This window comes from Artibeus jamaicensis, unplaced genomic scaffold (assembly GCF_021234435.1).
Source record: "Artibeus jamaicensis isolate MK-2021 breed Jamaican fruit bat unplaced genomic scaffold, CSHL_Jam_final contig_548, whole genome shotgun sequence".
Classification (NCBI taxonomy): domain Eukaryota; kingdom Metazoa; phylum Chordata; class Mammalia; order Chiroptera; family Phyllostomidae; genus Artibeus; species Artibeus jamaicensis.
In genome coordinates, this window is record NW_026521883.1 from 8,212,677 (window position 1) to 8,237,181 (window position 24,505).

At 38.7% G+C, this 24,505-nt stretch overlaps 1 protein-coding gene and 1 non-coding gene across 2 annotated transcripts; one reads left to right on the forward strand and one right to left on the reverse strand.

The window, feature by feature from the left end:
- Nucleotides 1–2,131: 2,131 nt before the first annotated feature.
- RAB11A (RAB11A, member RAS oncogene family) lies at nt 2,132–21,752 on the reverse strand. Its single transcript, XM_037155723.2, has 5 exons — nt 21,574–21,752; nt 12,639–12,834; nt 12,206–12,399; nt 11,170–11,250; nt 2,132–2,520 (listed from the first exon to the last, which is right to left on the reverse strand). The coding sequence occupies exons 1-5, from the start codon at nt 21,611–21,613 to the stop codon at nt 2,381–2,383; spliced, it is 651 nt and encodes a 216-aa protein (XP_037011618.1). The 5' UTR covers nt 21,614–21,752; the 3' UTR covers nt 2,132–2,380.
- A 319-nt stretch (nt 21,753–22,071) lies between these two features.
- TRNAQ-CUG (transfer RNA glutamine (anticodon CUG)) lies at nt 22,072–22,143 on the forward strand. Its single transcript has one exon. It is a non-coding gene; the product is annotated as a tRNA-Gln (tRNA).
- The last annotated feature ends 2,362 nt before the right edge of the window (nt 22,144–24,505 follow it).

A 24,505-nucleotide genomic window follows, 5' to 3' on the forward strand; every position in this document is an offset into this window, starting at 1 on the left:
GAACTCCTTAGAATTTAGCATATCCTAATTTAGCATAATGGCTAAATTAGAAAACTTACACCTACAGAGTTAATAACTGCTTCTAGAGAGATATCATAGATAGCACTTGAGAACATTCACGTGTAAGTTTACCAAGTAAAGATGGCTGACTGACTTTTCAGGAGAATATAACAGACAGGTTAAAAAAAATCAAAATTAATTGAGAAGCAGGGTCAAACAGCAAAATACTTCTACTAAACTGCCTTGAGCCCTAAATTGTCCTATTTTAGAATTTAGTGTTTCTCACTTAAGACAGTTTGTCTCCTGAGATATTATTCAGAATGAAGGTACTTGTTGAAATGCCATCAAAGCCATTTTCTACTACTTCCAGTTTCCCAAGCGCCCAAGATCCAACCATGCCCAAGGCAACAGTAAGTCTACACTTATAAAAATTTAGTTACTGGTACTTTATCACTTTCAATTCACTATCGAGTTTCCCCTTTTCTTAAATAATTCTGTAAAACACTTACTACCGATTTTCAGTAAAGTAAGTGGTGATGGAGCCTCCTCCCGGGTCGGGAGACACGGTTCTATGTGTATGAAAATACAGACAGTGATTACTTCCCTTATATTTCTGGTAATACCTTTTCCGAGAAATGCATAATGGAACTACCTGTCTAAAATCAAAGCTGAATTTGCACAATGGTGCCTCCAATTCAATGTTTACTCTGTAATGAAAGGACCTATACGTTCTCATTCATCGAAATCAAATACTCCACGGCTACATCCGAAGCAAAGGGAAAATGTAATCTGACAACATGAAGAACAGTCCCCTATAACTGTTTATTAGAATGTGAATATATTCCAAATCAGTAACTAAAATAAAAAGTTACAGAGCATGCATAAAATACAAAGTAGTGATTTACAAATAGATAATAATCTTCATACCAATACACTAAAATGCATAAGAAAACCAAACAACCGACCACAGCGATGCCTTCGGTGCACCCCACACGTCATGAGCATCGCCAAGACAGGAGATCAACTACGAAACACAGTAATCTACGCAATCCCACACACATGTATATTTTGGGGACATTCCACCACCCTGAATAGTATCACTTCAGTTGACACAGCTTTCAGAACACTGCAGAGTAAATGCTTAGTATTATCCACAAGAAAGTAAAACTAAATATTAGTGTGCACATTTCTGAATGAGAAACTAGTTGCTCCACTTTTTTCAATAATGTAGTGGAAAATCTGTATAATGGCCTAAATGCATTCTATTTAAACTCAAAGTACTATTTCCTCTTAAGTACTAAAAGAATACATGCCTTTAAGTGATACCACTTGAGCAGAAATTAACCTCTCACTGTATTCTTTTGACATATTGAAACCAGACACCTAACTGAACTATATCCCATAATGTACTGCAAAACTCAAACACCAGCATCGTTAACATAATTATCCATGCCTGCTGGTGAATATGGAGACAAAACTGGGTTACACTTCAATTAATGGACAGTTCTGAGACAAAATTAACATCTCACAATTTGATACTAAGAGCATTAAACCGGTTATTGCCTGAGCAATAAAATGCCGCATAATCTACTGCTGGGAAATTAGATAAATTAAACGACACCATCAAACTCAGGCTGCCCGATCATCGCGACAGAGCCGCCTCAGATGGAATTCCACCAGTCTCTCCAGTTCCCGGCCTGCCAGACGGCACTAACACGTGACCCCCTGTCCATACCACAGCTGCAACCACAATGCAGTCTTCTGTTTATCAAGGTCATTCTCATCCAACAAAAAAGTGCCCTCTCAGATCACCTTCGATGCTTACAAAAATTAAAACCAGAAATTACTCAACTCTGTAACCCTATTAAGGCATTTTAGAAAGTGACTTCCAGAGTGATGGAAAACTTTCAAGATCTCAAAATCCTGCTATGTTTACAGGGCAATTTGTGGAAATATAGACTGCACTGAGAGAAGAGTATATGAATTATAAGCTGCTCTGTGGCAAAATGATAGCTTATTTCTAGAGTCTTCTTAATTTGATTTGATCAACATCAACAGGTCTGAGCTCCATGTGATCAAGTTCTATTATGTCCTACAGTGACAGTTTTCCATGATGAAAAGTAAACAATAATTGACGAATCCAAACATTCAGTTTATTAAACTAAGGCTAGTGATGCCATAGCATGAAAAAAGCTGCAGTCATTCGGGACAAACAGATGATTTTTATAAAGCTGAAATCAAAAGACTTAAAACATGGAACATTCATTAAGTATAAGGAAGTAATAAAACACAAAAGTGACCACAAGAATTACAAATATATTTAAATCTCAGACCTGGGAAATGGACTATACACAGCCTTCTAAGGGAGAAGAGAAACGCCTTATATGTTCTGACAGCACTGCACCTTTGGCTTATTTTCAGTGGTTGGTGGAACATGAATAGGAACCACATTGTTGCTTGGAGACATGTCATTTTCACGTCTGTCTGACATTTGCTTCTGGGAAACAATGCGGTATATCTCTGAGTGAAAAAAAAAGAAACAGCAATACCTAGTGTTATAGGCCTGTCAATAGTTCACACAAAAGATACAAAGAAGTAGACGATACATCTGCAGGAAAAACTGTAAATAAGGTGAACATAGAATTATAAATTTAAAGTTTTATTTTCAAACAGCCAGTGATTAGAGTCAATCCATTATTTTAATAAATCCCCTTAGGTTAAGAAGAGGAACAAATGTTTTCCATTTCAGAGAGAGAGAGTTTCGCCAGTCAATCAACCTTTGTTTAAAGAGATTTCATAGTTAATGGGCTTAGATCTAAATTAAACCATGAGAGTGTTTTCATTGTACCCTTATGAAAAAAAAAAACCCTATATACACTGACATCGAACCATTGAAAAATAAAAATAAACTTGCACCATCAGGCGCAGTTAACGTATTTTTCTTGGCTGCATTGGGAAAAGCCCAACTTCATAAACATGCCAAAATCCCAAAGGACTCTTGGAAAAGGAGGTAAAGAATGTTCATCAGTGCCTCCTGAACTAAAGTGAAACTATAATTAAATCATTACTTAAAACAGGCAACTTAAGATTTTATATGGCTTATCAAAACTAATTAGTGTCTACTCCTTCCACTTAATATTAAACAAAACTGTGTCTACCTTATTCATTGCTACGTACCTCCAGCATACAGCAGACAGCAGGGGTTTGGTAACTAACTACACAAATAAATGTTACTAAATGATCTACAGCAAGTATCTCAAACACATTTCATTGGTCTTTTACTGCACCACCCACCAGCAGTCCCTCTGACTAGATTACGTATCTCAGTTCCCTTTGTTCTCTCAGTGCTACCCTCACCCCAAATATCCTCAAAAAGTAAGTGAATTCTAAAAATGGGACAAATTGACATATGTCTATTATGGTGTACTATGAAGGATACAACGTATTTCCACAAAGGACACCTATGTATTTCTGCCAAAAATGTTTAAAAGGAGTTTATCCTGAGGAAACAATTAGATAAATTCAGACTGGGGGACATTCCACAAGACGATCTGCCAAGACTCTTCAAAAAAGTTGTCATAAATTACATTTGAAAAATAGGGATAAATATTCTTTTTTTTTTAATTTTAAGATTTTATTTATTTATCTTTAGAGGGGAAGGGAATAAGAGAGGAAGAGAAATATCAGTGTATGGTTGCCTCTCATGCATCCCCCACTGGGAACTGGCCTGCAACCCAGCCATGTGCCCTGACTGGGAATCAAACCACGATCCTTTGGTTCGCAGGCCCACGCTCAATCCACCCAGCTACACCAGCCAGGGCAGGACAAATATTCTATATCTGTACTATCCAATACAGTAGCCACCTACTAAACTGATAAACTAAATTTATTTAAATTAACTAAATAAAATGTAAAATCCAATGCTTCAGTTCACTAGTTATATTTCAAGTTACTCAATAACAACCTGTTACCAGTGGCTACTCTGTCTGATTCCACACGTGTAAAACAATTCCATCAATGCAACTGACCAGACCCTAGATTTAAAATGTAAAAACCAATCCTATAAAAGGACATTATTAGTACATGTGGGAAAAACAATGTGAACTGCACATTTTTGATACAGTATAAAATGAACTTCTTGGGTATGGTGTATGGTATATGGAGCATGCCTTGTTCTTAGGAGAGAAAATACTTAAGTACTTAGTAGTACAGTGCTACAATGTCTACAATTTATCTTCCAAAAATTCAGCAAAGGGGGGAAAGTATATATACACATGGAGAAATAATCTAAATATGACACGTTGATGTTTCTACATGAAGGCTCTACGGTGTTTACCTGAAAATTTAAGAAACACAAAGTTATAGGATAAAAGAAAGTGAAATCGTGTTTGCAAAATGCTCCAAGAACAAGTCAACCAACTGCAATATGAGCATCATTTGGATTCTAATTTGAAGTAAAAAAAAAAATCATATTGTTTGAATAATAAATGACAATTAGAAATTACTGCCAATTTTTAAGTGGTTTTGTTGTTATGGGTTTAAGTCTTACTCTTTCAGATATACATCACGAAGTGTTTACAAATGAAATTATGTAAAACCTGGGAGTTGATTCAAAATACTGGTAGAGGGATCAGGTGGAGGAAAGGTTAGCCATGAGCTGATGGTTGACAGCTACCAGAGTTCATGATACTATCCTACCTTTAATATTTTGGAAACGTCCCATAATAAAAAGTTAAAGAAAAAGAAATGTACAAGCTGACTTAACACACTTTCTCCAAAATAAAAATTTCCCTAAAGCTGAACAGCAAGCTATACATGTAAACTGAATGTGTAAAGTAACGGAAACACTGACAGCTGGCGTGCCCTTTGTAAACTGGCAGGTGGGGGGTGCAGGGAGGAGCGGTGCTAACATCAGTATTGGAGAAGGTTGACAGTGGTTCAAAGCTCAAAACCCATCAAGAGAAAAAAAGAGACTACAATAAAGACTACTGACAAGAATTTAAAAAAATAAGACCACCCTAGCTGGTGTGGCTCAGTGGATTGAGCACGGGCTGTGAACCAAAGGGTCTCTGGTTCAATTCCCAGTCAGGGCCCATGCCTGGGTTGCGGGCCAGGTCCCCAGTGGGAACCATGTGAGAGACAACCACACATTAGATGTTTCTCTCACTCTTTCCCCTTCCCTTCTCCTCTCTCTAAAAATAAATAAAATATTAAAAGGGTATGGAGTCTTCATTTAGATTTTCACTAAAGAGGGGTGGGGCTGGAGCGTGTCAAGAGTAAGAAAGACAGTCATTCAATCAGGCTAGTGGCTAAGGCATAACGATCATCAACTTACTGTAAAACTATACCATTCGTTCTTTATGTTTTTTCTCTAATTCCAAAGTAGGTGGCTAGCTCTTCTTTTTCAAGTGCAAATGATTAAATGTGACCCTCTACAAATTTCAACTTCTCTGCAAGTTGTATTAAACATTAAGTTAGGGGAATCAGAACAAAAAAAAATACAGGTTCTTACATGAAAAGCAAATACTGAAAGTGAGGAAAAGGAAGAATTCTCTGAGAACATAGAAAGTTAAATAATTAAAGAGATCTCATTACAAAGCAAGACATTTGAGCAGTGTTGTATAACTGCCTACGAGTGCTGCGAACCGTTTTGTAGAAATGGATTACTGCTACATTTGCCACAGTCACTAAGATGTCTGTCTGCCACTAAAAATAATAAAGGCAATAAATAAATAGGAAAGCATTGGTCAGACAACTAGGAGAAAATTTTTCTTTCAGTTACAGTGGGCACTAATAGGCTACATAACTAATTTACTTAATTGTGGCTAGATATGTCACTAAAAAAAAGAAAAGAAACTTTGGGTAAGAAAACAGGATGCAGGTACCTTTCTAGCTGGTACCTGATTAGAAAAGGTTATTGAAATAGGGGAAGGGAACAGCACTAGTAACTTGATAAAACCAGATGCAAATATTTTCCTTTTTCAAGGACATGCTTTCCTTTAGAACTAAATGTACATGACATGCACCAATTCCTGTGCAGTCCCTTTTTAAGACATCCAAAGAATATGTAAGGTCAGAAAGAAAAGGAATACTACTTTATCGTTCTTATATAAGGATCTCTTGTAGATCTAAATGTGAAATAAAATATAAATATAAGATACCTTTAAATATAACCAGGTAATGTTAAATTTAAAACAGCATATACCTATTTCTACTTTAATGGAAGTAGGGGTCAAGTTGCAAAGTCAATTCTAAGGAAATTAAATGCCACTGTTCGAATTTGGGAAACAAAAAGAGCTAAAGTTCTTCAGTTCCCACAAAAATTGTGAAAATAGCATAGGCTTGAGTTATTCCACTACTACAGCCTCGGTCAAAAATATTTAGGCCTTCTTCGCCCTGAATGGTGTAGCTCAGTGGATTAAGCGCGGGACTGCAAACCAAAGGATCGCCATTCAATTCCCAGTCAGGGCACATGCCTGGTTGCAGGCCAGTTCCCAGCAGAGGATGCACGAGAAGCAACCATACATTGATATTTTTCTCCCTCTCTCCTTCCCTTCCCCTCTAAAGATAAATAAATGTTAAAAAAAGATATAGCTCTTAAAAAAAAATATATATATATGTATGTGTGTATATATATATATATATATATGTATTATATATATACACACACACACACAAAATATATATATTTACGTCTTCTTCAAACCCATTGCCCACCACCTAAGTTTCTCAAAGGTCAAAAAATGCTCCAATTTGATATACTGAGAAGTATTCAAAAGCTGCCACGTGCCAAAAACAAAGCTACTACACCTAATTAAGAGATTCTGCCAGGGATACAGTAAAAAAACCCAGTGGATGCCTAAAATGTGGCCAGGGTTCCTTGAACACAATCACTGCTACATAGTCATCTCATAACCAAGAGTGACTAGCAGGCAGGCTAGTGTAAACAGCAGGAAATGCAGGGCAAAGGGGGGCTGATGTCCTGGGCAGGATGGAGCTGGGCGCGAGATTTCATCACACTACTCAAAATGGCACACAATTGAAAACTTGTGAATTGTTTACTTCTGGAATTTAATATTTTTGGACCACAGCTGACTGTGGAAAACTAAAACTGAGGAAAGTAAAACCGCAGATAAGGGGAGACTACTGCAATACCTGAAAAGTCTCACTCCACTTTTAAGTCAATGTGCTAAGTGAATCAAAATTCTTTCAACTACACAAGGATTTAGTCTTCATACTAAAAAGATGGCTTGGACTTACTAATTACATGGAGAAACTGGCAGACACCACCTTAACCAAAGTATCAAAGTTAATATCACCAGCACTGAATAACACAAACCAGTATCACGAGCCTCCTGATACAGTACACTGAGCACCCTTTTTGTGATGTTCCTATTAAAAATACATAACCTGAATGTAATTATATGGAAACAGTAGGCAAAAACCCAAATTGAAGTACATAACAACTGACCTGTATCCTTTAAAAAGTTTCAATATATGCAAGACTGGCAAACTGTTCCAGATTAGTGGAAACCAAAGAGATACAACATATGAATACAGTGTGCAGTTTGACTCCAGTCTTAATTTGCTGATAAATGGAACAACTGGCAAAATATGAATAAGGTCTGTAGTTGGACACTGATGTTTAGAGTTACCTTCTAACTGATTTTGAGAACTGTACTACGGTTATGAAAGACAATGTCCCTATTTTCATAGAATACACAATAAAAAGTGCTTAGACATAAGGATCAGCATGTTTATCATATGAAATGGTAGAACATGTATATATTTAGAGAGAAAAATATGTATATATTTAGGGAGAAGTAGAAAAAATAGTAAAACAGACATGGGAATATATCAACATTTGGGAAATGTAGGTTAAGGATATTTGCAAATTCTTTGTACAATTATTGTAACTTTTCAAGGCTGTAATTGTCAAAATTCCAAGAGAAAAAAATAACAGACTATGGAAACAATAGATTAATAACATTCCTTAATGAACTTGAGGATGAAAGAAAACAAAACTGCACTGAAAAGCAGAGGCTAGGAAATCTTATCAGGTTCATGCACATACGGGCTGACTACCCCTAAAAATACCATCAGCAAAATTATGTCATGGAATTACCATCAAATTCATGAATGTCAAAAATGCCGTGGCTATTCTAAAATAAGCAACACAATTAACTTTGGAGTAATAATGTAAGATAAAATTCTCAACACATAATTTTGCACCTTAAAAATTAAAAAGCTATTTCTTCTTACAGCAACATCAAAATACAATGTAAATGTTGTAAATGCTCCCTCAAAACTGTTAACATTTAGGGTAAATTAAGCTTAATGAGGTTATTTTTCTCTTTCCTGTGTTTTTTAATGCATTAATACTCCCACTGGTATAAAAAAAAAGTTTAAACAAACATCCTAACACTTGCAAAACAGTACAGATGTCTGCTGCCATATGCAGTAATCTCTGATCCCACAGATCAACACTAACATGTATGCAGAAAGCTGAGGAAATAGTGAATATGGAGAGGAAAACTGGTACTAAGTGAAGCTAAAGTCTTGCTGGCTTATAAGCAACATTATTCAAGCAGTAACAAAAGTTTAACCTACGGTAAATTGTAAGAAAAAAAATGTTCGTCATCTTTAAGGACAAAACACTCACTTTTAAGTACATCACTGTTTGTTTTTTAGTTCATAAGGTCTATTTAGTAGATCATAAAGTCAGTGTTACCAATGATGTGTAAAATAATTAACAGCAGGAGGAAGACTTGGGCTCACCCTCACTTAATATCTAAATAAATGAGCTAGAATTATTGCAGAGATTGATGGAACATAAAAAATACCCCAACAATAAGGATTCACCAAAAAGTTCTGCAAGTGACATTTTAGAGGCCTTAACAGACTCAGACCTTCTAGATAAATTCTGGCTGGTGTGGCTCAGTGTACTGAATGCCAGCCTCCAAACCAAAGGGTTCGATTCCCAGGCAGGGCACACGCCTGGGATGAAGGACAGGTCCCCAATAGGGGGCACACAAGAGACAACAACACACATGTTTCTCTCCCTCTCCTCCTCCCTCCCTTCCCCTCTAAAAAATAAATAAATAAAAATCTTAAAAAAAAAAAAAAGGGGGGACTTAGACCTTCAAGATGACTTTTGCTCATTCTAAGATACTATGAATCAGAGGACCAGGCAGGCTCAGTGAGCTCGGTTACAGAGGAAGCGGGAGCAAAGCGATAAAAAGTAAAAGCCTACCACTCCTAGATCTAAATTTAGCACTCTACATATTGACTCAACAGAATCCACACAAGTGGTTATAAAGAAAAAAAAGTAGGATTTGCAGACATACTGCATATTTAACCAAATCTTACTGCTTGAAAAGCTCGGCAATGAAACTGACAGAAGATTCTAAGTGAAAGCTAGCTACTATGTTCCAAAGACTATTAATCCAACCCCAGCACCAGTTCTTTCCGTTACTATTTTTCTGATAACAGGAAAGAATTCTAAGAATTCTAATAAAATAGGTATGTGAATTACCAATATTTAGTTTCTTTTTCAGTTAATTTTTTTTTCTGCCAGAACTGCTATTTAACTACTATTTTATCGACGATTCACTATGTACCAGGGGTAGCTAACTAAGCATTTTACATGCATGAACTCGTTCTGGAGTTTAGAGCAGATGTCTCGGTGACAGACAATTCTGTGGGCTAGAGAGACAAAAACTTTGCAGTCACACTAAAGGTTGAGTCAAATCATAGCACAGGTTTTTACTATAAAGAGACCCTCTCCAAAAGGAAAGCAAAGGAACTACCCAATACATATTTAAATTTAAAAGACAAAAAAATTAAGGCCTAGAAAGTTTAAGTAACTTACCTAAGATTACAGAGCTAATAATAAGCGGAGGAGCCAGGACTAGAACGCAAGTCAGGCTTCCAAGTCCATGCTCTTAAATTCTAGGTTTAATTCCCTACATTTTTTACAGTAAAATAAGACAACATTTAGAAATTAAAATCTGTTGACCTCTAATACAAGTATACAAAGAATAAATTAAAATTATGATACATTATAACTGGAAACTCATTTACTTAACCATTTCTCCATATAGATTTTTTAAAACAAGACTATACTATGTATTAAGACTATCAAGTTCTTAAGAGTAACGTGACATTTTAAAGTACTTAAAACAACCTATCAAAGTATTAGAGGATTAAGATTAAAACTGGTGGGGGGTGGGCTGGGAAGGGAGTAAAAGAAAGAATACTGTAGTTGAAAAATAATTTTAAAAAAATTAATTAATTAATTAAAAAAAAAGATTAAAACTGGTTATTCTAAGAAAGTCTGGGTAAATATGAGTCAACACTAATAAAACGCCTTCTTATCCGAGGCTGAGCCGGCATGCTCATCCACCTTCCAAAACAGCTGGAACTGTGTTCCTTTCCCACTGTACTGAGGTTAAACTTTTCTATATGCAATCACTGGCTGATTTTATCCACAGGTAACAACACCCTGCTTCTTCTACAATATATCATGGGATAATCGTACTATTTTTTTTTTATTTTTAAGAATATATTTTTCCCTAGCTGTGTCTTTAACACATAGAATCTAAAATGTATTTACCCTACTAAATTTCAACAAGACATTTATATCTTTCCATAGCTGGAATTTTAATATTTATCTTAGAAAGCAGATTTAAACATTACTTTGTGTTTATCACTATGAATTATATGAATTTAGACATGGATTGAGGTAATAATAGAAGTGAACAATTTTAAAGTGTATTTCCCACTGTAAAGCAGATGAATTAGGATGATTAAAGCTCAGCAAGCAATGGTTATAACTAATTTTATAGCTCTTGCTATAGTAGCTCTCAAATGATAGTTATTCTTAGATAGTGTGCTAGATAGTTTAGTTTGTTTTCCCAATTATTTTGTTTAAATTACCTCCCTAGATCCTGGCCAGGTGGCTCAGTTGGTTAGAGCATTGACCCGATACACCAAGGTTTCGGGTCGATCCCTGGTCAGGGCACAAACAAGAATCAACCAATAAGTGCATAAATACGTGGAACAACAAATCAATGTCTGTCTGTCTCTCTCTCCCTCAAAATAAATAAAAAAACAGCCTCCCTAAAACTCTTATTTCCCACTGGTGTGTTCTGAAAGTGCAAGACTTACCTGTCAGAATTGTCTGAAAAGCAGCTTCTACATTTGTAGAGTCTAGAGCTGATGTCTCAATGAATGACAAACCATTCTTTTCTGTAGGGAGACACAAAAACTTCACTTTTGTCAAATTTTAATACAAGGGATGTAATATACTCAAGCCTTCAAAGGAAAAAGTAAAAACCTTTCTTAATCCCAAGACCTCCCCAACTTCTTGAGTAATATAGATACCACTCTGCTTATACTTTAGTAGATTAAAAATAACCAAATCTTTTATTGGATTCATTAAAATACCTATTATATCTAAATACTACCACCAGAATGGACACACTACTCAGAATGGACTAAACTTATCAAATACGCAGCTACCTCCACCTCTTACTGTCCTTTAACCACACAGCTACAGCATGAATAAGAACAGGTGTATGTGATTCCCTTAGAACCCTGTAACTATATTATCTGAAACAGAGCTGCTTGCCTGGAAAACTAAAGAACTGGCATAGAAAACGGCACAAAAACGGTCACGACCTCCACTAGCCAAGAATGCACCCCAGCCAATCTGTTGCCCTCTGGCAGGACGCCTCTCCAGAGCAGTGTCAAGAGATAGACAGGTGGACCCTCTAAAAAGCTAAAAAAGTTGTAACTCCTCAGCAGCTAAATGCCTATTGGTCTTTGACACTCCCTGAGCTACTCCTTTTCAGACCCACACGTAGCACAGCCTTGGTAAATCACAGAGACATAACAGAAAAAGAAATAGAAGCACAGAATAGATTTCACCTACCCTTTCCAGGGAGAGAAAAGAAAACAGTACTTACACTCAATTTTTGGCAGCAAAAACTCAAATTCTAGTGCTTTAAAAACTCAAAGTTAAGCAAAAGAGCCCTGCAGCCATTACACACGTTTAAAATAATCCTTGCTGAGCATTCATTATTCATTCAACTTTACCTTTCTGAAATTACTGTAACTGATTACCCCACTGGAAGGATTATCAAAAGACATAATAGTAAGAAATACAGAATCACCGGAATAAGATGACATCCATATCACTAACCTGCAAAAGCTCTTGCTTCATCTGTAGGAACTGCCCTGAGGTGACGCAAATCACTCTTATTGCCCACAAGCATGATAACAATGTTACTATCGGCATGATCTCTCAGTTCTTTCAGCCATCGCTCCACATTTTCATAGGTAAGATGTTTAGCAATGTCATAAACCAGTAAGGCACCTACAGCTCCACGATAGTATCTGAAAACAGAAATGCATGTAACTATTAGGAGACAACCACAAAATGGAAGGGAACACCAAGAAGAACTAAATATATGGTTTATATATATTTAAAAACACCTTTATAAGTAAATTTCAAAATCCTAATACTGGATTTCTGAAAAGGGGGGGGGAACCCAGTAACTTTTCCAATACTGAAAGTCTATTAATTCACTTGATGGCAGCCTATTTCACAGAACTTAAAAACTGTTGAGACTTACGCTGATGTTATAGCTCGATATCGCTCCTGCCCAGCTGTGTCCCATATCTGTGCCTTTATTGTTTTCCCATCAACCTGGATGCTTCTTGTTGCGAACTCTACTCCAATGGTGCTCTTGCTTTCGAGATTAAATTCATTTCGAGTAAATCGAGACAGGAGATTACTCTTCCCAACACCAGAATCTCCAATAAGGACAACTGAAAAGACAAAGAACTTTATATCAGGTGAATGAGACAAACACACTACCTTAGAACACTGATTTTCAAGCAGTGTGTCACAAGAATTTTTAAAACATGCAATACCTGACCATTTAGTCAGGGGCACTAACCTCTTTTCCTTTAGATTGTCAAATTAAAAAATGACAACACAACAGTAGCCTTCTGGTGTAATAAGTGAATCAAGATTATACCTATTTTGGGGGGTCAGATCAGCAATAAACAATTTTTTTTGGTGTGTTGCAGAATTTTAGCAATTGGTTTATATGTGCTATGAGATGAAAAATATGGAAAACTGCTGCCTTAGAAGGTAAGTAACTTCAAAGATAAATCCTAAACCAAGTGAACAATTTGTGATATTAACTTATATGACATGAAAGCAACAAAGGATGTTGTTAGTGGGTGGTAGAGAGGGAAAAAATGAATACTATGTTCTACTTAGTTTCATCAAAGACTGGGTCTGACCTTAGGACTCCCACCTAGGCAAGAATGAAATATATTTAACAAATGAGGCAGGTTTATAAACTTTGCCACCCAGATCACGGAAACTACAATGGCCCTTTAATAGCTGCATTTATCAGATCGCCAGGAAAGTAGAAACCCCTCCAAAAACAAATACTCCATCCACTAAGTTTAACAGGGGCCCTACAAAGCTAATAATTCTGAGCCAACAGCAGATGTATACTTTCACTTACCACTTCATGAATTTTTTAAAAAACTCTTCATTTTAGAAAGAGAAAGGGGGTGAGAGAGGAAGGAAAGGAGGCAGGGTGAGGGGAGGGGGGAGAGACAGAGACAAACAGATAGACATGGACTTGTTGTTCCACTTATTTACGCACTCATTGGTTGCTTCTTGTATGTGCCTGGACCGGGGAGCAAATCCACAACCTTGGCATATCGGGGACGACACTCTAACCCACTGAGCTACCCAGCGAGGACCTTAAGACAGATTTTGATTAGATGAATTTATTTCCTAAAATTACTATTAGAAGACAGATTATTTACTAACTAAACACTTCAGGATTCTTTTTCACCCAAGGCAATATTACCCTTAAGAATTTCAAAAACAATTGGGAAATAGGCAGTTATTTTAAATCATGTCTACCTAAATTTAAAGAACAAAATGAGTTCACCAACTTTATAGGATCTAAACTTCTTAACTTTTTTCCTTTATAAAAATGTATGATTATAGATATTTCAGAAAATATTATATTTATTCCTACTGTGAACTACTAATGCCTCTTACTTCTTACCAGCTCACTGATATAGACACCAGGACTAGAAAACCAAACATGTAAGAATAACATCTAAGAATAAGACCATGCCTTGCTAAAGAAACTGGGATTTGGGGGGGAGTGGGGAGGGAGGTAAAAACTGAGAGCTCACTGCATTCTGCTTAGAGGGCAGAGAATCCATTACACATTCCTTCCTTGCCACAAGAGCGGATATAAGCTGGCCTCTAGACAGTCTTGGAGGCAGGATATTATCAAATGTGTTTCTTTCTGGTTTCCTCTATCAGCTGATTCAGCAAGAAATCATCCAGAGAGCAGTGATTCCATGCAGCACAATGAGCAATTATTTCTGGCTATATAGTCAATTAGAGGTAGCAAAGGTATCATGGCAAACACAGATATTACAATAAATGTTTTTATCTGGACACTAAGGAAGAATATATTAAGGTTTTGAAAGTATCCTTCAGAGACAACACAGGGTCTGACCAGAAGGTATCCAGCCATGGACTATGAAAAAGAGACATTTATTGAAGAAGATTCAAGACACAAGAAACACTGTAAATAGGATAATGATGCCTCAGTCCCCTTCAAAGCAGGCACCTTGGGACCTCACATAGTTCTCCCAATCATCACCAGCTGCCCCATATCTTCTTGAATCTCATCAATGTTCTGAAATCTCTTCTCTTTCAAAGGTGATTTTAGTGTTGGGAAAAGCCAGAAGTCACACGGCGCCAAATCTGGGCTGTAGCCAGGGCAGGGGTCCTGAATCACCTGGATGATTTGATGTCTCATCAAAATCTCTGCATGGGACATGATGCATGAGTGGGCACACAGTTCTGATGAAGCTGCCAATCACCAGCTGCCCATAGCTGTGGCCTTCTGAATCACCCAAATAGTTTCCACAGAGGAATGTTCTAGCGTAACACAAAATTTGATGTAGATTTATTGCTCTACTCGCTCATTTTGAATGTGATGGCCACACAGTACAAATGTTCACTCAACAGCATCTACCACCCCCACAGCAATGTCATCATCTTTCACACATGTGCATTCTAGTCTACTCTCCTTGGCCACCAGGTTACATTGATGTTTCACAAATCACTCCCTTTTATTAACAATGGCTGGGCTTTTTCCAGACAGACCTTGTCATATACTTCCAATTTTACAAAAAGGTTGACATCTCAGTTTCCAAGGTCCATCACTCTGGATGTGAGGTCAAATCCCAGTTTCAGTTATAGAATTGAACCCTCTTAAAAGGATACTTACTATTGCCTCTTAGTGCAAGAGATCAAATGTTCTGCTGAGACCCCAATGTTCATAGCAGCACAACTTACAATAGCCAAGTGCTAGGAGCAACCTAGGCGCCCATCAGTAAATGAATGGATCAAAAAACTATGGTACATTTACACAATGGAATTCTATGCAGAAAGAAAGAGGGAGCACCTACCCTTTGTGACAGCATGGATGGAACAGGAAAGCATTATGCTAAGTGAAATAAGCCAGGTGGTGAAAGACAAATACCATATGATCTCACCTTTAACAAGAATCTAATCAACAAACAAATAAGCAAAATAGAATCAAGGACACTGAAATTGAAAACAGGCTGAGAGTGACCAGAGGGGAGAGGGGAGGGAATTTCAGGGGAAGGGAAGAAGGGTTTGAAGGAACTAGTATAAAGGACACATGGACAATATGGGGGGAGGGCGGGACGGGAGGGAGATGGGGAGGGCTGGGGGGTGGGCTGGAATGGGGGTAAAGGGCAGAAAACTGTACTTGAACAACAATTAAAAGAAAAAGAAAAAAAAATGTTCTGCTGAGGAAATATTGTTTGAATCATTTCTGGCCTCTCACTAGCACTGAGGTATAAAAGCCTCACTTGAAATGGGAATAAGCAAGTAGAAAAAACCCAAGAAGTTGACCATTTCTATTTCACAGACACTCACAGATACCAATTAGTAGTTCAGGAGTCAAAGAGCAAGACATCTAGAATGACAACACCTTGAGAAAATAGAAGAACATCTTCTCCCTCCCACAAAACTCTAGCCCTTTGGTTTCTTGCCTTTCAGCCTTCGCTTTAATAATTATCTTCACAGTCTCCTCATCCTCAAATCTTTAAACCATTGTGAAGTTAATGAGGACATTTTTTTCTCCTGATAGTGACCAATTAATTTTAACATTATAAAAAATAGCATCTTTAGCTGAAAATAATTCAAGACTCATGAATGCTTTATACAGTATAAATAGTTTTCTCAACTAGACATACACAAGATTGCCAGAACTAAGACTAGCAACTTGTTAAAGGATTTTTAAATTACAACAGAAGATAACAGTTCTTTAAGAATAGTGCTGCAACCTGCCCAGGTGGCTCAAATGATCATTCTATGTACCAAAAGGTTGCAGGTTCCATCCCCAGTCAGGGCACATATGGGAAGCAACTGATCTATGTTTCTCTCTCTCGCTCTCTCTCTCAAATCAATAAAACATCCTCAGGTGAGGATTTAAAATAAAATAGTGTTGCCAAGATGATGCTGAGAAATGACACAATAAGGAAAGCTGCTTCTATTCAGTTACCAAATGAGAACTCAAACCAAGAAGTAAACATTTAGGCTCACTGAAAAAAATAAACAAACTAGACTAAATTATGTAAGCAATAGAAGAGAATTTACTGGCTATAATTAAAAGAAAAATTTTCATGGGTTCAAACTTAAATTTCTGATCTGTTTCTCATTAAGATGATATTTAATTGTATTTTAAAAATATGACAAACTATATGATCACATCCTACAGTTCAAGAGAGAAATTTGCAGTGACTTTTGTTTTCCAGAACTAATGTTAGAAGTATTCTAAACATTTTATAATTATAGCCATCTCTATAAAATATATAAACATAAATAACAGCATCTATATATGAAGCAGCTACAGCATTTCTAAAATAACCTGATAGTTTTTATTACCACTAACCTTATCTGCTGAATTTTAAGTATCATCTCTAACCCAATACTAAACTTGGTTCAATGATATTAAATATTAGGCTTCTAAGTGCCATTAAAACAGAATACATATATTATCTGTTATTTAGTTAAAATTTGCGCCTATTCAACCACATTTAGTTTTATATACTTCCTTGCAAACTAAAATACTAGATTAAAACTTAAGTTGACAAATCAATTGATCGTAGCACATCAGACCTTTAAGTTATTACCTGAAGGAATAACTGATGATCTTCATACTGGTTTTTATAAATAAATATGGAGATCTTTCTACTCTTTCAACTACAGGATGGGGCAAAAGTAGGTTTACAGTTGTAAGTAAGCCAAACGCAATTCATTCTTGTGTTATTATTAATTATTGTATTATTTTCCATTTGAACAACTGTAAACCTGCTTTTGCCCCACCCCGTGTATTCATTCATAGTACCTCGCCAAAAGACTCTTTAAAATAAAACGCGTTCAAAGTAAGGCTGAAGTCCAGATACGTTTTTCCAGACTCAGCAGAACTGAGTTGCTCAAGTAAAAGTTGTGGAAGAAAAACTGCCAAGGTGCAAGACAGCAAAATTCATATATCATTTCCACAGACAATCAGCTGATAATTTATTACTACTGGCCTTCAATGAGATTAAGAAGAAAATGGCGTAGACTAGGTATCCAGTTATTTTCAGAAAATGTGACTGGTTGGTGTCTACCAAAATACTTGTAAATAGGAGCCATGATTGACTATGTACCACAGGGCCTTAACCACAGTGTGTGGGCACATACTTGTAGAATTAGTGTTTAAAATAAAAAATCAAGGTTTTGTTTTAATCCTCACCCAAGAACATGCTCACTGACTTTAGAGAGAAGGGAAGGCGGGGAGAGAAATATCAATGTGAGAGAGAAACATCAATTGATTGCTTCTCCTATGCACTCTGACCAGGACCAAACCTGCAACCCAGGAACGTGCCCCAACCAGAACTTGAACCCACAACCCTTTGGTTTACTGGATGACACGCCAACCGACTGAGCCATGCCAGCCAGGGCAAAAAGTAAATTTGTTAAAAATAAAATCAATCCCCCACCAAAAATCTCAATGCTAAACTTAACTGAAAATTAATGTTCAAGAACAATTACATAATTTAGAATAAATGTCCAGTTCTGCCTCCATTGTATTCCCATTTGGAGCACTCTATCCTATACTAATCAAAATCTCTCTTCATTTTTAACTGGTTAGAGTTACAAACTAACTTCCAATTCCCTCAACTATTAAGACTGCTAGGTAAGCCTTCTTCCAAGTAGGGAGCTGCAGCTCATCTCATCTATAGAATAAAACCACTTTAAAATGAAATTATTGTTCCTTCATTTTCAATTAGTGTAATTGCATACATAAGAACTTGGCTAAATAATCAGCACTGAAGTAAAAAAAAAAAAGTGACTCATATCCTGTAAGAGCTTTAAAAAAGTGGAAATCCTCAGCAGAATTTTTTAAACACCCTATCTTAAACAGCAAAATGTACAACAAAATTAAACCATAATCCATAGAAACAAAGTCCTTTGGAAGTTCCTAGTTTCCTTACTAATACTTAAATGCTCTTATATATACAAAGATTTATGGTTAAAAAAACCTGACAAACCCTGGTGGGATAGATCAGTCGGTTAGAGCACTGTCCCCACAAGGTTGCAGGTTTGATCCCCCAGACTGGGTTCGTACAACAGTAACCAATGAATGAGTAAGTAGAACAAACTGACGTCTCCCCGACCCATTCCTTCCTCTCTCTCTAAAATCAGTCAGTCAATAAATAAATAAATAAATAAATAAAGCCAACACCACCATAATAACTCCTTTCACACTGTTACCATTTATTGAGCCCTCACAGAAACTAAAATTTTACAACCAGTCCCATTTAACTTTCACAATAGTCCTGCAAGATACATATTATTTTCTTTTTACAATGAGGGAACTAGAATTCAAAAAGTTAACTTTCTCAAGGTCACAAAACAAATTTAAAGACCTGAAACAGGATTTGAATCAGGCCTTAGTGATTACAAAGCCCTGTGTTCTCAATCATTAATAGTACGTTCTAATCTCAAAATTAATTTAAAGTTCCTCATGCCAATTGAGGAAAATATTCTTAGTGAGAAAAAAAAAAAAAAGCTTCTAGAGCTGAGATTTAAGTTCCAAACCAAAGAGGAGAAATACTGACAGTGTATCTTGGCGGTTTTCAACCGGGGTGCCGCAGGAGTTGTTAGAACATGCAGTATCTGACTATCTGGTCATGAGCACCGACCTCTTCTCCCTCAGATGGTCAAATTAAAAAATGACAACGGCCAACACAACACCTGTCCAGTATGAATCCAGTATGAATGAATCAAAACTATATATATTTTTTGTCAGGTCGGCAGAAAACATATTTTTTCGGTATGCTACAGAATTTTAGTAATTAGTTTATGTGTGCCACGAGATGGAAAGGATTGAAAATCACTATCTTGTTCTAAATTAATTACTTCAAAGGTAGCTAGCTGCCCACTGCCACCGCACCTTATTAAAAAAATAATAAAAAGCAACCCTGGATGGTTTAGCTCAGAGGACTGAGCATGGGCTGTGAACCAAAGGGTCACTGGTTCAATTCCCAGTCAGGATACATGCCTGGGTTGCGGGCCAGGTCCCCAGTGGGGGCATGTGAGAGGCAACCACACACTGATGTTTCTCTCCCTCTCTCTAAAAATAAATAAATAAAATCTTTTTAAAAAATCTCCCTTTAATAGTTAAACCCCAGTCTCCAAGGTCTCACTTTAAGTGACCTCACCTGACCTCAGCTGACCAGCAAACCTGTAAAATGCATTAAGTACCCTCTTCTCATAAATGACTCCCCCATTGGGGTTGGGGGTGTATAATGAAGGTATTCTGCCCATATAATAGAACATTCTGGCCCAGAAGAGTAAGTGGTGATAAGGAGGTATCATCAGCTAGTACGCCCAGATTTGCAAAGTATTAGTAAAGCAAAATGATACCTGCTTCATTTGGTCAATCATTCTTAGCACCCAATGGCAAAGTCGGAAACTGTCACTACGCTTAACACTCTTTTTCGAAAACTCCACCCTCCGCTGTAAGGCTTTAATAGCAATGGCTTCTTCCTCCCTAGTAGTGATCTTTGTTCAACATATCACTGATGGCTGCCCTCCTAATTCAGGAGCAATGAAAAGGGCATCAGAGTGAGAACACATTCACTGAACAAAAAAGCATTTACTGGTACTCTGTTCTCATTGAAAACTGTACCCTTTATCTCTGTGGATTCTTTCCGGACTAACCAATAAGCAATCGTTTCTATCCACTCCCCACCTTCCAGTATGTTTTGTCCTAGGGCACTCCGTCTAATACTTAATTTGACCAGAGAGCACATAACTTCTCCCCACCCCCCACCTTTAGGGAAAGGTATGCAGCCAACTAGGACTCTTCTCTTCCTGTTCTAAAAACACCCAAAGGTTGGATCCTCCCAGTGCTGCGGCAGGAAGCAACCAGTCCATAGTGATAAAGCAAGCTAGTATTTGTGCAGCGCACAACCTTTCCTGCTCTGGAACTGGGCCTTCAGGTCTGGCAAGGATAATAGCCAACACCCATCCGCAACCCCTTCTCGAGAGCTGAGTCAAGAGTTATCCCGGGCTGGTGGCCGCTGCGTAGGGAGAGTAGGAGATAAAAGGCTAGGTGGGAAATCACATCAGTCCGCCGGGTCACTGCGACAAGTGCGTGCGTGGGGGACGGACAATCCCTCTTGCCCAACATTCGCCCCTCCCCACCCTTGGGGTCGCACAGAAGACTTGAGAGAGCTCGAAACTATTCGGGGAGAGAAAGTAGAGAAAGCGCTACCAATCCCGGGGACAGTGCGAGGTTACTGGCAACGATAACTGTGGAGCCGGTGGGGGCCGCTGGCCCGCTCAGATTTTACTGAGGGCCTGGCGCCGGGATGGAAGAAGATGGCTATGAGAGCTGTGTGTCCGAGGGGAGGGAGGGACTGAGGGGAAGCAGAGGAACGACTCGCACAGGAACAGGGGCAGATGAGAAAGACTTTAGAGGTAGTCTGCTCCAGGCAAGGTGAGGAGCGAAGCGAAGGGCGGGTCACAGGGGGGCAGGAAGGGGAGTGAGCCCTGGCAGGGTGCACACTGAGGGGGAGGGGGCGCTATATCCGAAAGCTAGATGGTGGGAGGGGCGACCCTTCCGAAAGGGCCCCGAAAGCCAGGAAAGGAAGCTGATTTGGGAGAAGGCAGTCCGCCCTAAGAACACTTGGTGAGGGGCTCTTACGGGCCTACGAGGAGCTCTCTAAGAGACCTGTGTGCCGCCAGGACTCCCGCCTTTGTGAGGGGAGAAAAAGGGGCCAAGCTGGAAGATTGCAGGACAAGCCACACAGAGAGGGAAAGGCTAAGACCGATTTCAGTACCGCTGTAGCCCGACGCGGGCCCCCGGGAGTGTCCCGGGCCCCAGAACAGGACTCGGTGCAGAGGGGGAGAGCCCATGACCTCACCTTTGAAGAGGTAGTCGTACTCGTCGTCGCGGGTGCCCATTGCGCGGCCGAGGAGTGTAGGGGCGGGAGCAGCAGTGGTATCGGTGGGACCAGGGGGCGTCGCTGCAGGGGTAACCCGAGCGCCGAGCTTCAGCTGCCGGACCGGGTGAAGAACCCCTCCCTGCTCTACGACACTTCCGGCGGGCTGCAGCCCCGAAGGCTAGTACTTCCCCGAGGGGGAAGTACTTCCGGAGAGGTGGTGCCCCCGCCCCTGAGCCCAAGAAGAGTAGTCTGAGCGAGTACTGCGTGGGTTTCCAAGTTCTCACCCCCTCCTAGAGGAGAAATAGCGCTGGACTTCCAGCTGATCACACTATTAGGGGCCGCTCACTACACTCTTAGTGGCCTCTCCCTCGTTTCCTGCAGCCCCATGCCGGAACTGATTGGTCCTGCTTCTCACTGGTGGGTTCTTGGTTGTGCGTGAAGTAATTACCAGACTATAGTCTCTCAGTTGCATGTGGTGGTTCCATGGTGTAATGGTTAGCACTCTGGACTCTGAATCCAGCGATCCGAGTTCAAATCTCGGTGGAACCTGCATGCGTTAAAGCTTTACTTATTCATTTTCGAACCGTCAAACAACTACCTTATATATGACCTTGAACTAAGTAGGGAGGGAGTTTCATAAAATTTAATCTTTGTCTAAAGACCTCAGAGATTTACCTCTTTAATCCTTTACTTTCTGTCCCCTGGGTGTCTCCTAAGCTGCCTCTTCACTTCTCCTTTTAACATGGGCCCTCTTCCTCAACCCGTATTTGAAAAGCGTGGATAAAACTCGATTCCTTTAAGATTTTTCAACCCTCAACTTCATTCAAGGTCAGATGCTTTTCACTCCCTCCTTTTTATTTCCAGATGACATGCAGAGAATTTCGCCCACCCTCCTCATCAAGATTTGCCAGGAACTTGAACCTCCTTTTTCATCCTCCAAGCCAGCGATTTTCAATCCGTGCGCTGCAAGAATTTTTAAAACATACACCTGCCTATTCAGTCAAGAGTACTGACCCCTTTTTCCTTAGATTGTCAAATTTAGAAAATAACTACAGCCAACACAACAATAATTGTGGGGTGTGAATGAATCAAAATTATACCTATTTTCTGTCAGCTTGGTATAATATATATATATATACTTTTTGGCATGCCGCAGAATTTTAGTAATTAGTTTATGTGTGCCATGAGATGAAAAGGGTTGAAAATTGCTGCTCTAAACTAAACTCATTTACATAATTATTTAATTTATCACAGAGCAAAGATGGCAATTTCCATTTTAGCAGAAACGTGCATACTAAGATCACGCAGCAGGGCCTCTCTGTATTTGAAGAGTGTTGTTATTCCAAAAAGCTTTTCCCATTTATTGCCACCCCCCATCACCTATATGCAAACCTTCAATTTAGACTTTTGAGCCAGGGTACCTATAATAAGCAGAATGATGACTCCCCAAAGATGTCCACTTCCCAGTCTTTGAGAACTGTGACATTGTCACATTGGGCAAATCAAGGGGGAATTAAGGTTGCAAGTCAATTGATTTTAAAAGAGGGAAATTATTCTGATTCTCCAGGTGGGCCTAATGTTGTCACAAAAGTTCTTAAAGTGGAAAAGAAAGGCAGAGGAGATCAGAGTGATGTGGTAGGAAAAGGCCTTGTAAAAAATAGTAAACATAACCACTTCAAAATGGAGTCAGAGCAGCCATCCCAGAGGACCTGCCTTGCATGCCTTACTCCTCGAACCTCTGGGATGTGAGAACTGAGTAAAATAACCCTTGGACTGGGCCTAAAGCAACACTGTGCTCAAAACAACTCTTTGCAAAGCTAACAGGATAGATATGAACAAGGACTGAAAATTAAAGATATTTTTTAGAATTAGCATGACTGACTATGTTAGTATTTCTGCACTATAGACATTTCTTCCTTCTGTTCAAATAATTATTCCCCTTCCCTTTCTCATAAATATTCCTTGCCTTCACCTCCTAATCAAAACCCTATTTGGGCTTCTTTCTGAATCAGCCCTTCCCCATTAGCTATTCTTTTGGATCTCAAATAAAGGCTTGTTGCCTCTCACTTTGGCCTTTTCTTTTTAGGTTAACAGCCTTGTTTTTTAAAAAAGAAACAACAGGCCAAAATGGAGTGATCTAACCAACCCAAAACTTAATAACCAACCCGATTTCAGTTTCTGCCTCTCCCAGGGTAAATAGTATTTTAAACCAATCAGTCTGGAATATCCTGATCAATACTAGTGAGGTAGGTAATCTTCATGATAAAACTCGTGCCCTTTCCTTCTCCCAAAAGAACATGAGCCCTGAGCCCTGGCTGGTGTGGCTCAGGGGATGCTGTGCCAACCTGTGAATCCAGAGGTCTGTCTTGTTCAATTCCCAGTCAGAGCACAAGTCTGGGTTGCAGGCCAGGTCCCTGGCTGGGGGCGGGGGGCAGCATGAGAGGCAACCAATGGATGTATCTCTCAGACATCTCTCCCTCCCTCTCTTTATCCCTTCCTTTCTTCCCTCTAAAAATAAATAAATAACAATCTTAAAAAAATTAAAATGTGAGGTGGCCATAAAATAATTTTTTTTCTTCCGTGGATAACACCCCTTCTGCCTATAGAGAAGTCTTTCGTTTTGAACAACCCCTTAGAGCTTTCTTCTAGTCACTAGATGAGATGCTGCCTGATTCATGAATTGCTTTAAAAGAGCCAGTTAGAGCTTCAAATTTACTGGGTTGAATTCTGTTAACAGTCTCAACGAGCACTTGTGGCTTTGAAGGTGGTAGAAGTGGACCAGGAGCCTAGGAATGCAGTCTTCTAGAAGATGGAAATGGCAAGGAAATGGATTTTTCCCTAAGTTCCCCAGAAGGGACACCACCCTTGATTTTAGCTCAGTGAGACCCACATCACCAAGTTTGTGGAACTT